Source organism: Acomys minous (assembly GCF_964271855.1).
Source record: "Acomys minous genome assembly, chromosome: 17".
In the NCBI taxonomy this organism is placed as follows: Eukaryota; Metazoa; Chordata; class Mammalia; order Rodentia; family Muridae; genus Acomys; species Acomys minous.
In genome coordinates, this window is record NC_140500.1 from 16,329,523 (window position 1) to 16,342,026 (window position 12,504).

At 34.9% G+C, this 12,504-nt stretch overlaps 2 protein-coding genes across 2 annotated transcripts in view; both read left to right on the top strand.

Annotated features, from left to right (window-relative positions):
* Window positions 1-4,019: 4,019 nt before the first annotated feature.
* On the top strand, window positions 4,020-4,976 carry LOC311587803 (taste receptor type 2 member 104-like; the record flags this gene model as incomplete). The annotated part of the gene is made up of 1 exon (XM_084765002.1): window positions 4,020-4,976. The coding sequence occupies one exon, from the start codon at window positions 4,020-4,022 to the stop codon at window positions 4,974-4,976; it is 957 nt and encodes a 318-aa protein (XP_084621128.1).
* Window positions 4,977-5,338: 362 nt separating this feature from the next.
* LOC311587898 (vomeronasal type-2 receptor 116-like) overlaps window positions 5,339-12,504 on the top strand; it is a gene marked incomplete at its 5' end in the record, with an annotated part of 47,223 nt that continues 40,057 nt past the window's right edge. Inside the window, one exon of the mRNA XM_084765244.1 lies at window positions 5,339-5,451. Coding sequence (XP_084621370.1) covers window positions 5,339-5,451 — 113 coding nt within the window. The remainder of the gene's footprint in view (window positions 5,452-12,504) is intronic.

A 12,504-nucleotide genomic window follows, 5' to 3' on the forward strand; every position in this document is an offset into this window, starting at 1 on the left:
CCCCACTTTTTTTGCCTAACCGATTTAATGTCTCTGGTTTTGTGTTGAAGTCTTTAATCCACTTGGGCTTGAGTTTTGTGCATGGTGACAAATATGGATCTAGTTGCATTTTTAAATTTCCTATGCAATAATTGAGGTACTCAGAAAAATGTTAAATAAAAAACCAGAATATGTAAAAAAAATGTGTAGTCCTTGAGTAACTGAGATGAAAGCATTCCCAGTATTTTCACAAACTGTGTGAGTGTGGGCTTGAAACTCTGGCTCACTTTTCAGGTCTGACTTTTTTAATTAGATGCATTGACTTTTATTGTTGCTGTTGTTGGCTGTGTCTTTATTTTGAAAGTAACTCATTACAACTTTCATTGTGATAAATATTTGAGTTCATATAGGCAGCATTCTTTGCCAAATATATTCAATATTCTTTACAGAGTAAAACTTTGGACAATATCCATTTGGCTTCTTTAGCACTAAATTTTCAGCTTGGTATTTTTATCTGCTTCTTGCTTTCCAGTGCTGTAAATTACATGGTGCATAGTCTCTCAGTTCATAGTGATTTCAGGACAATAATTTTTCTGGATTTCATTCCAATATTAGTTACTGTCAGTTGTCTTTGTATACAGAGACCTGTGACTTTATCCTTACACATAGAGTGAAAGCATGCTTGATCTATCAACCTGTCTCAGGCCTCTTTCTATCTTAGTGAAGTTTATGTGTCAATGAAAAGTGAAAAAAACACAAAATTCCTAGCAGATTTAGTTATTCCTCAGGAGGGGTTGAGAAAGCCACATGAAATATATATATATATATATATATATATATATATATATATATATATATATATTAGATATGGACACAGGAAATACAAGCATAGAAGAGCACTCAGCAACAAGAAGCAATCTAGAGATGTGCTACAAAGTTCTAGGGACTTTGCGTACTAGGGCACACCCATCACAGATATTACAGTGGGGGGCTACATCAGGTAGCTCACTTCCTTGCCTCAATTCCATTCCTGTATGATTGGCTCTGACACTAAACTTAACAATTTTTTTAAAATTAGATTTTATTTTGTTTCTGTTCATGGAATAATTTGCAGAGTGTTGATATAAATTCTTTCCTAAATTTCTGGTAAAATCTTGGGGATAAATCTATATGGTCCTGACCATTTTTGGTTGAGATACTTTTTATTATTGCTGATTATAGATCTGCTTAAATTATTTATTAAATATTGTTTAATTTTGGTACCTGTTATGTTATTAGAAGTATGCCTATTTCTTTTGTAGTTTCCAATTTTGTGGGACAGAGGTTTGTAAAGTATGTCATTTTGATTTCTTAAATTTTATCTTGTTATAATTTCTCATTTCTAATCTTATTAATTTGAGTGTTCTCTTTCTTTCAAGTAATATAGATAACAATTTATCTTTTTTATATTTCAAAAAAATTAATTCTCTTTTTCAGCTATTCTTTCTATAAATTTTTGTTGTTGTTTTATTTCTGTTATTTGTTTGTATCTCTTGTCTCTGGGTTTGATTTGTTACTGTTTTTTTAAGGTTTGTTACTGTTTTTTTAAGGTTTGGTACATCATCAAACTATTAATCTGAGATCTCTCCATATATTGAAACCTCGTTTGGAGGCTTAGAATTATATACAGATAGGTCCAGATTCTCATGAATGAAGATTTTAATGAAATGATACATACAATGTATCTGAAACAAATTTTATAGCAAATACTATAGCACATCGGGGGGGCGGGGGAAATAAACATGAATAAGTTACAATGTTAATTATATTAATCTGAACTGAACATTGGTCTTTACATATTAAAAATGATGTTGAACAACTAAATATGAGACATGATTAGTGCAATCTCTGGCCATTAAACTTCTATTTTCAATTAGAAACATCAAAATCACTGTTTAAGCAGGGAGCAGGGAGAGGTTTTGCAACGTAGTAAGGGCTGCGTGTGGTGGTAAACTCTAAGTCTCTTTGTGATAGATGGGACCAATGCTCCAAAGGGAAGCTGGAAGCTTTCCAGCTTTCATCCTGAGGACCTACTTATGATTAGTAGCTAACATTCATATATTTTAACCTGGCTTTGAAAATATCATTGAACTTCTGTGTCCAGTCTTCTCAATACCTGTGTCGTAATATGAAAGTGCCTAATCATCATTGCAAGAATTTTAAGAAAATCAAACAGATATTTAGTAAAAAATAATACATGTTTCCATGTCCATGAAAATGAGGGCCTTAACCCTCATTTGTTAAGGGGATTTTCATAGACCCCAACACAGCAACAGGACTCATTTAACCAGTTTTGTGTACTAAGTGTACATGAAGTTTTTATAGGTTCAAGTGAATCATTATATATAATATATATTATATATATATATATGAAATATGTATTCTTTTTATTTCAGAATATTATAGAAACTGAAATATATAGCAATACTTTTGCTCAAAACTTAAAAACTCAAACAGAAACAAAAAAAACCTTCCAAAATACAAAACAATAAAAATTAAGATAAAAATAGTATCAATCATAAACGCATGCTTTGAAGTTGAAATAAAGAATGAGAGTAAACTGTCGACCATAGTGCTCAGAAAGTAATAAAGACTCATTTATGATCTATGTGATGTGGCCACAAAGTCACACACCATTGCAACATCATCATGTTCCTCTCATCATAATAGGTTCATGGGGGACAGCGGTATACAGAGGCTGCCCTGTGTGAGGGTGGAGAGTGAAGGAGAACGGGGAAAGGAGGTACTGGATTTTTGTAAGGCGACATACTGTCTGGACATAGGGAGGATGTACAGCTCTTGGTGGTGTTGGAAACGTGTCTCATCTTGGCAGCTAGTGAGGATGTATCCTGCTGTTATGAGTTCACCGGGGCAGGCAATATAAGTGCCTGGTTTCTAGCATTCATTACGTGCTAGATTTTATTGTTGACGTTTAGAATAACCAATGGGTTTAATTTAGGCTTTCCTGCCTTTGTTGAATGCATGTTCCATGAATCAAAAAAGCTTAAAACTTCTATCTATATTTCCTCAGTGGCAAAAAAAAAAAAAAGAGAGCTTGCTGTATTTGATCACTTGGAAAATAATTATTAAAGGAATGAAAGTATAAAGGTTATCAAAACGAAACATGCTAACTGAAGGAGCTATTTGTAAGACCTTTTCACATCAAAAGTGACCATCATGAATTCAGTCATGAAAGCAATAACATGATTGTCAGCATGTGAGACATAGTACCAGCTCAGTGAAAACTGCTAATTCCATAATTTAGATAAGAATTTTATTAAGTTTTAATTAAAATGATCATTTCAAAGAGTAAGTATATACATTCATTTACTGCTTCTCTATATTATATTTCTTTACATATATGAACTATGGTTTTAAAGCAATACATATTTTTCTTTCCTTTTTTTTTTTTTTTGGTTTCTTTCTTATCTTTTTCTTTCTTTCTTCATTTTTTCCTTCTACCTAGAGTATGGAGTTTCGTTTTTTCCTTTTTCAATGAACTTGTTTTGGCTCAAATGAATACAATTCTCCTAGCTTAGCCTCCTGGGATCTTAGCTGTCTGTAGATACCTATGTGACACCATTTCAAGCTCATACCGATGGCTGGTATTTGAAAAGATACACACTTGTTTCTGTTGTACATAGTATTGTGAAGCATATGCCTGAAACTTCTGCTCCATAGCTGAGTTTTAATAGGCAAAATAGTTTTAGTGGATCATGTTAAATTCCTGAAACAGAAACTCATTTGGTTATTAACAAATTTCAAGCAGGCAGTAAGTCAACTGACTTTCCATGGACTCACTAAATCCTACAGAAGCAATAGCAAGGAAGCCTATGGAGATGATTTTTAATATATCCACAGGCAAATCCTAGGTAGTTTTATGTGTTCATTAAATAAAGAAGAGAAAGTCACTCCTCTATCAAGCAGCCAATCTATGAAACGTTCTACAGCAGGTACGTCTTCATTAATTACAGCAGGAGCAATCTTATGGAAACTCAGAGATGCTAAGTGCAGCAGAAAGCGTTCTTCTGTTTGTTGCCACTTGTGAAGCTGTGCTGGGAGTTTTAGGAAACATATTCATTGCGCTTGTGAACTGCAAAGACTGTGCCAAGAACAGGAAGCTCTCTAAGATTGGCTTCATTCTCACTGGCTTGGCAACTTCCAGGATTTGTATCATATGGATAGTAATTATTGACATATATATAAAGTTATTCTCTATACATAAACTTACCTATAGTATCCTATATGAATGCATCAATTATTTATGGGTAATTTTGAACCACCTGAGCATCTGGTTTGCCACTAGCCTCAGCATCTTCTACTTCCTGAAGATAGCAAACTTTTCTCATTATGTATTTATCTGGCTTAAAAGGAGAGCTGATAGAATTTTTACCTTTCTAATAGGATGCCTTCTTGTCTCATTGCTTATTGATATTCCACAAATTGTGAAGCCGATTAATGACACTAAAATGAAATATACAAACATGTCCTGGCACATTCACCTACAGGCAAATGAGTTACTTATTAATCACATCATTTTTCAATTTGGAATTGTTTTCTTCTTTCTGATTGCTGTCATTACATGTCTCCTGTTGATCATTTCCCTTTGGAGACACAAGAAACAGATGCAATTGAATGTGTCACGATCCCAAGACCTCAACACAGAAGTCCATGTGAAAGCCATGAAGGTTTTGATTTCTTTTATCATCCTCTTAATCTTATATTTTATAGGTCTGGCCATGGAAATATACTTTTTTTGGCAAGAAGACACACTGCTATTTGTTCTTGGAATGATAATTATGTCCATGTATCCCTGCTGTCACTCGTTTATTCTGATTCTAGCCAACAGCCAGCTCAGGAAAGCCTCTTTAAGGTTATTGCAGCAATTTAAATACTGTGACAACGAAGATCTTGCAAGCACACAGCAGTGTGGCACTGACATGAGTGCCCTGAAATAATCTGGTGAGAAAAACTCTGAAGACCCTTTTTTACATGCATTATTCCTTACATAGTTTGGAGTTGAGTTGTCAAACATTAAAACCTGTTTTAACTGTTTTAACCGTATCTTGGGGTCTTTCTCTGCGGCAGAATTTTAATCCCATATGCAAGTTTAGTTGCTCAGGCAGCCCCCTGATCCTGCAGCGTCTTCACCTACTTTTGCCAGGAAAGACTCTTCTGTATAAAAATTTTCATTCTGAAATTAATATTCAAAACAGGACTTCCTTTTTGCTATTCATGTGACTCCCCAGGGATAATAATACCATTTCCCCAGGAAGACCAAAATGAAAGGGATTGTGACGGCCAGCTGCGCCACTCCTGACATTCGCCACATGAAGCTGAGGAAGAGAAAGGACCATATCTCGTGTGCAGTTCCACGTCTCACGAACTTACTGCTATTCTCACGCCGTGTGCCTGCCAAAGCTCTTGCCGCAGGTAGGTATCTGATATAATAGTAACAATGGTTGTAGTAGTGGGTGCAACTCTGAAAAATAATCAGACATATAGGGAGTCTGTGGGAAACGGTACTGAGCACCGATGAAAGGAGTACCATACTCATTCAGTCCAATCGTTTGATTTTAGTCCATCTACATCGGTTAGTGCTGAGCATAAGTTCTTCTGAAAAGCACATTCAAAGGACTCAGCATCATGGCTCTCCAAAGCACAGAAGTATATATCAAGGGTAGAACATGTGTGTGAAGTTTGGAGACATTATATATATATGAAACTTACATTCCAATACATATTTTAACTCTTCATTTTGAAATTTAAATTTTATATGCAACTTAAAATATGAGGTTGTTACGTAGTTATTGACAAATTGCAGAATGCATTGGTATTCTGAAGCCTGGATAATTAAATATATAAAGGCATGCCTTATTTTCTATGTTAGCTTTCCAAGTTAATATTTATTTTAGCTAATGTCTTTGAATGCACGGACAGATAACAGATGATAGGAAATGAACCAAACTATAGAGGAATTTTACTCTAGTAACATGGCTACTCTGGCAAGCAACCGCATACAAAGACCTAGGCCTGTGTGATCCAGTTTTAATTCACACATTCTTTTAGTATATTCCTTTAATCTCTCTGGCTAGAATACAGATATAGTCTTAGTATAAACCTTTAAACCGAGCAATGGCGTCTAACTGAGAGGCAGACAAGGTAACGAATCAGAGAAAGATTTGACAGAGTGAGTCAGAGACAGGCTATGCCCAACCCTCATATTAACAGAAAGAAAAAAGACTAGTGCAAAGAGAGAGGTGGGGATGAGTTTGAGGAAGTTCGGTTGAGTTCCTGCAGTTTCCTTCAGTTTGTTCGGTCAGTACCATTCAGTTCAAGAAGTTCAAAGACAATTTTTTCCAAGCAAAACAATTCAGTCAGAAGCTAAGAGAAGCCAACTTGAATCAGTGAGCCAGATCAATTGAGTTGAAGCAGCTAGCTGAAGTTCAGAAAGAGCTATAAAGAGTGAGTTTATTCAGCAGTAAGACTTAGAGGATGAAACACTGTAGGCCTGGCATAGCAGATGGAGGCTGGAAGGTGAAGCCTTCAATGTCTAGACTTTCAGAAGATGAGATTGTTTGGAGCTGAGAATCTTCCAAGCCCAGGCATAGGGATAGTTAAGTAGAAACATTCTGGGCTCAGTCGAGAGTCCATTAGTGAAGCTTGAGTACAGCTCTCATGTCACTCTACATCTGAGGAAATGAAAGTAACATTTACACCAAAAAATTAAAGAAAAACAAACAAAGAAAAACCTCCTTCAAATGTCACTAGCTAGTGTCAAACAAATTTACTGAACTGATTCATTAGGATTTCTTTAGTTTGAGGATCTATGATGTGTACTCCAATTACATTAGAATTGCTTTATTTCTCAAAATTTTTAAAATTATACAAAATTATGAGTTTTGAGAATTCTATAATAGGCCATCTTGCAGGTATGTGAAAATATACTTATCGTTCTCATGTTGTTTAATTTAGCTTCAGTTTCTCACTGTTTCAAAATAAGTGAAAAATAAGTACTGTGAAATATGAACGCTGAGCCTATATCTACTGGGTATTTTAATGCTAAATCTGCTAGATGATTGGTATACGATATTGAATAAGTAAATGACCTGAATTGATGTGGAAATAAAGAAGGTGTCACTGAGGTCATGTTGTTTAGACTCAAATCTGTCTAAGTTTAGGAGTGCAATGAAAGGAGCAAGAGGGATCAGGGTTGGAAAACATCACATACACAAAAATGCACAAAGATTGTTGTAGGAGACTGAATATCCAGAGTAACCAGTATTCAGAGGACCGAGTTTCAATTCTCAAAACCAAATCCTAACAGGCCTTTTTCACTTGTTATTTACTGTGTGGGTCTGGTAACAATAAATTCTGGTATATAGTTATTTGCTTATGTCCCTATTTTACATGTATAAGCAAGAGTGCAAAGCATGAATTTGAAAAGAATACAAATAAACATTTAAATGAAATCAGAGAATCAATACAATATATGAAAAAGGAATTCTATAAAAGAATAAAATGAATACAAGTCAAATTAAATTTTTTTCTAAAGGATAGCTCAATAACTCAAAAAGATTGGTGGAATGAGCTAGCAGTGGAATGGATCAAGTGATAGACAGAATACCACGGGTTGTAGATAACATAATGAATGAAGACACTGAGATAAAATAGACATAAAAATAACAAAGGAAAAGTGGAACGTACAAACAGATTTAAAGACCAAATTTATTAATCAGTGATAGGAAAAAAAATATCCCTTTCAAGGTATAGGCATATAAAACACTCAATGACTGATCCCCACAGGGTTGGGTGGAGGAAGTGAATGGGAAATTCTAGAGGGAAGAGAAGGAGGGGGAATGTTATAATTATATCATAATATCAAAAGTAAAAATAATTTAAATATATATTTAATGTAAAAATACTCAAAATTTTCTCAGGTCTAGAGAAAGAGAGATATGTATCTGGGGTCCACCTGGCCAATAACTTAGAGTGTTACCCCATGGTTGGCACTGGGATTTTCATTTAATAATCTCTCCATTTTGGAAATGACATTGCCCATTCTGTTAAGTTACTTCTGCTCAAATAACTTTTTTCAATATTTTAGTTTTCATTTAATTAGGTTGTAGAGTATTAGATTCCCATATGACTTATTCACATTCCTATCCTTAAGTTAGCCCTTCACTCCATTCCTTGATATCTCCTGTTCTCCTGTGCTTTCCTCTGGTTAAGGCGCACAGCTTCAGTATTTCACTCTTCTACTTTCATTTTGCCTATCACTATTATCTTCTGTCCTTCAGTATATCACTGTCCCATCAATAGAACCTTTCTCGTTTCCTGCTTCCACATCAGCCCCGTGTTAAACACACAGAGCAAGATGTTCCTACGAAATAATGTAAAGATACTGCCTTTTGGGACACCAGTTGTTACAATAAGTGTGTATTTTTCTTGCACAATACATTTATACACAGGTGTGATGGCAATTCTTGGTTTTCAACTTGACTACATCTAAAATTAACCAAAAATCCCCAAATAGTGAAAACCTATGAGAAAATTTTTGCTAAATTTGAAGTGGAAAAATCCACTTTTTATCAAGATCCCCATTGTGGAAATATACATCTTTAACCTAGATCTTTAGAGTTGGGAATACCCACCTCTAATTGAGCCACATCTTCTACTGAAAGCCTATATAGGGACATGGAAGAAAGAAGCTTTTGCTCTTAGCCTGCTTGCTCTTACCTCATTAGCTAGACCATGCTTTCACTGGCATTACCATCAACTTCTATGAAATTCAGAATATACTGAAGACAAGTGAGACATACAGCCTTGTGGAATGAAGAACTACTAGATTCTTAGACCTTCTCTTCACAAGCAACCACTGGTATATTAGCTGTACCACCACCGCCTGTATGTTGTTCTAATAAATACATTTTCTATATGTAGAGAGGGATTCTATGATGGCTTTTCTTGGTTATCAACTTTAGAACATCTGGAATTAACTAAAACCCTAAAAAGGAGTGTACACTTGTGAGTATTTTTGGTTATATAAGGAAATGGAAGAAGCAAGTTGTGTTCTTTGCCTGCTTGCTTTCACCTTACTAGCAAGTCCGTTCTTCCCTGGAATCAGAGTCTACTTTTTGGGATCCCAGCATATAGTGAAAACCAGAAAAGATATCCAGCCTCATGATCTGAGAAACTATTGGATACTACAGTAAGGTCCAAAAATTCCAACAAAAAAGACACCTTAAAAACACCCTTATGGATGTCACATGAAAGTCTTCACTTACCAGGAGATTGGGATAGATGTGATGACATTCTATTGGGACTCTAGGTGAGAGAAATATGGGAGAATGGGGAAATAGAAGGATCCAGAGGGTCCTAGACACCTACAAGGAGAACAACATGATGGGCAGGGGATTCTTCTCAACGTACTGCACCAACCAAGGACAATAGATGCAGTAAACATTGAACCCCTACTCAGATCTAGCCAATGGTCAAGACATTCTCCATGGTTGTGTGGAGAGTGGGGACTGACTCTGACATGAATTCTAGTGCTCCATATTTGACCACTTCCCTTTAGTGGGGAGGCCTAGTGGCACTCAGAGAAAGGATAAGCAGGCTACCAAGATGAGACTTGATAGCCTATGACCATACAGTGGGGGATGAGGTCCATCTCAGTCACAGACCTAGGGGAGGGGAATAGTGTGAAAGTGGGAGGGAAGGAGGAACAGGAGGATACAAGTGAGGGGGAAACAATTGAGATATAATCTGAATAAATTAATTAAATAAAAATTAAAAGTTCAAAAAAACACCCTTATGAAATTGATAGAGTTCTGTAAAGAAGCACTGAATAAATATCTTAAAGATATTGACAAAAAAGACAAGCAAACAAATGAACAAGTAAAATAAATGAATAAAGCTGTTCGAGACCTGAAAATGGAAATGGCAGCAATATAGAAAACACAAACTGAGGTAATACTGGAGAAGGAAAATCTAGGTAAGCCAATAGAAACTACAAACATGAGTATCACTAACAGAATAAAATAGCTGGGAGAGAGAATCTCAGGCATAGAAAATATGATAGAATAAACTTTGGCCAAAGAAAATGCTTCATTAAAAAAACTCTGGACACAAAATATCCAGGAAATCTGGAAGACTATGAAAAGGTCAATACTAGGAGTCATAGGAATAAAAGATAAGGAAGAATCCCAGATCAAAGATTAAGAAAACATCTTTAACAAAATCATAGAAGAAAAATTTCTTCTTTATAGGACATGCCTATAAAGGTAGAAGAAGCTTCCTGAATATAAAATAGATTGGGCCAGAAAAGTAAGCCTTCTTACCAGTTAATAGTCAAAACACTAAACATACAGATCAAAGAAAGCATCTTAAAAGCTGCAAGTAGAAATGGCCAAGTAATATATGAAGGCAGACCTATTAAACTTATAACTGACCTCACAAGAGAGACTATAAAATTAAGGTGGCCCTTTATAGCTGTCTTGTGAACACTAAGAGACCACAGACACTATACAAGAGTACTAAACCTGGCAAAACTGTCAACCAGCTTTTTTGACAAAAGAGGATATTTCAAGACTAAATTAAAAAAAAATTTTAAATCCACAAACCAGCCATAAACAGATACAAGAAAGAAAACCACATCCCAAGGAGAAAAACTATGCACACATGAACAAACACAGGAAGTAATGAATCTTTCATCAGTGAAACCGAAAAAACAAGAAGCACACAAACACAGACAGGAAGACAGACAAACGAAACACACATACAGACACAAACACCCCCCATCCAAAGATACAAACACCACTACTAAAACCACCACCACCAACAGCAATAACAACAAACAAATAATGGGAATTAATAATCCGTATTCAGTGATATCTATCAATATCAATGGACTCAATTCTCAAATGAAGACACAAGCTAACACAGTTGTTCAGAAAGCAATACACATATTCTTCTGAATACATGAACCATACTTCACCATCAAAGATTTTCATTGCCTCATTTTAAATGGTTGGAAAGAGGACAAGTAAATGAACCCAAGAAGCAATCTGCTATAGCTATTCTAATATCTAAAAAGTAATAAATAAAAAAATAAATAAATACTGCCTCCCTCCCCATCATTCTCTTCGTCCATCCATCCCTTTTTCCGTTTCTCCCTCCCTCCCTTCCTTTTTCTTTCTTTCTTTCTTTCTTTCTTTCGTCATTCTAATTTTCACACTTTCTTTTCTTTCTTAATAAAAGAAGTGCACATGAGCTCAGAGAACCACCTGCTTTTGCCTCTTGAATGGTGGTTTATTGGGTTGTACTATCAAACCTAGCTTCCCTGTTTTTTTTTTTTAAATAATGATAATGGTATGTTTGCTTTTTAAAGTTTTCAAGTTTCTTTGACAAAGTTGGTGAGGGATGGGGAATGAATTTGTTTGCATGTCAAGATGTGGAGAAAATAGAAAAAAAAAGAAAAAGTAAGACATCATATCATTATAAAAGAAAGATATCATATATGTTCACAAACACATAGGTACATTAAATTTATTAGTCAAGATGAATTTTTAACCTGTATGGAATGTAAATTTCAAACTCACTGTATGGAAAGAATGAGAAAGTATCAAATAAGATTTTGTTGAATTTGACCATGGTCTTAACCATAATATATGAACTGTACATTTCTATCATACACTATGTGCTGTCAAAACATTAATCTTAAAAATGGATGAAATCTTTATCATAAGGTTTATATCTCCTTATCATTGTTTTGTGTGTTGAAGCTTAGAGCCTCTCTTGTTCTTTATCATGAAATATGTAGTAATGATTGCACTCTATAATGTGTTTGCAAACCTTTGGTTACACACATGAAATTACTAAAATGATACATATTGATATACTTATATATGAATGGATTTGACTCTATATCGTCTATTGGCAAAACTGTGTTTATATTTCTGACAAATGTTCCCCCATTAGACATAATTTTACCTTATATTTTCCTTTAAAAGTATTTATTAATAGCTGTTAATGGTTGTAATACCTTTAATCCCAGCACTCTTGAAGGCAGAAGCAGGAAAATATTTTTGAGTTGAGACCAAGCTGGTCTTTGAACTGCGTACAGGAAAGCCAGACTACACAGGAAAATCCTATCTCAAATAGCCAAATAATTGTTAATTAATTCTTAATAATTCCATACAAAATATTTTTATCATATTACCCCATACTACCCCATCCTCTAATAATTTTCCTCTTCTTCTCTACCCCATGCCACAATAACTTAGTGCTTCTTTTGTTTTTTGAAATCAAATACAGTTTGTGTTCTATATGTACTATTGCAATTGGAGTCTTCCCTTGAGTGTGTCTGATCTTCTTGTGGTAACATCAGTGAAGAAACTGATTATCTTTCTCCTAGCTCCTAACAAATCTCAGTAGAATCTCACTTAGGCTGTAGATTTCATGCACATATCTTTCTCTATGATT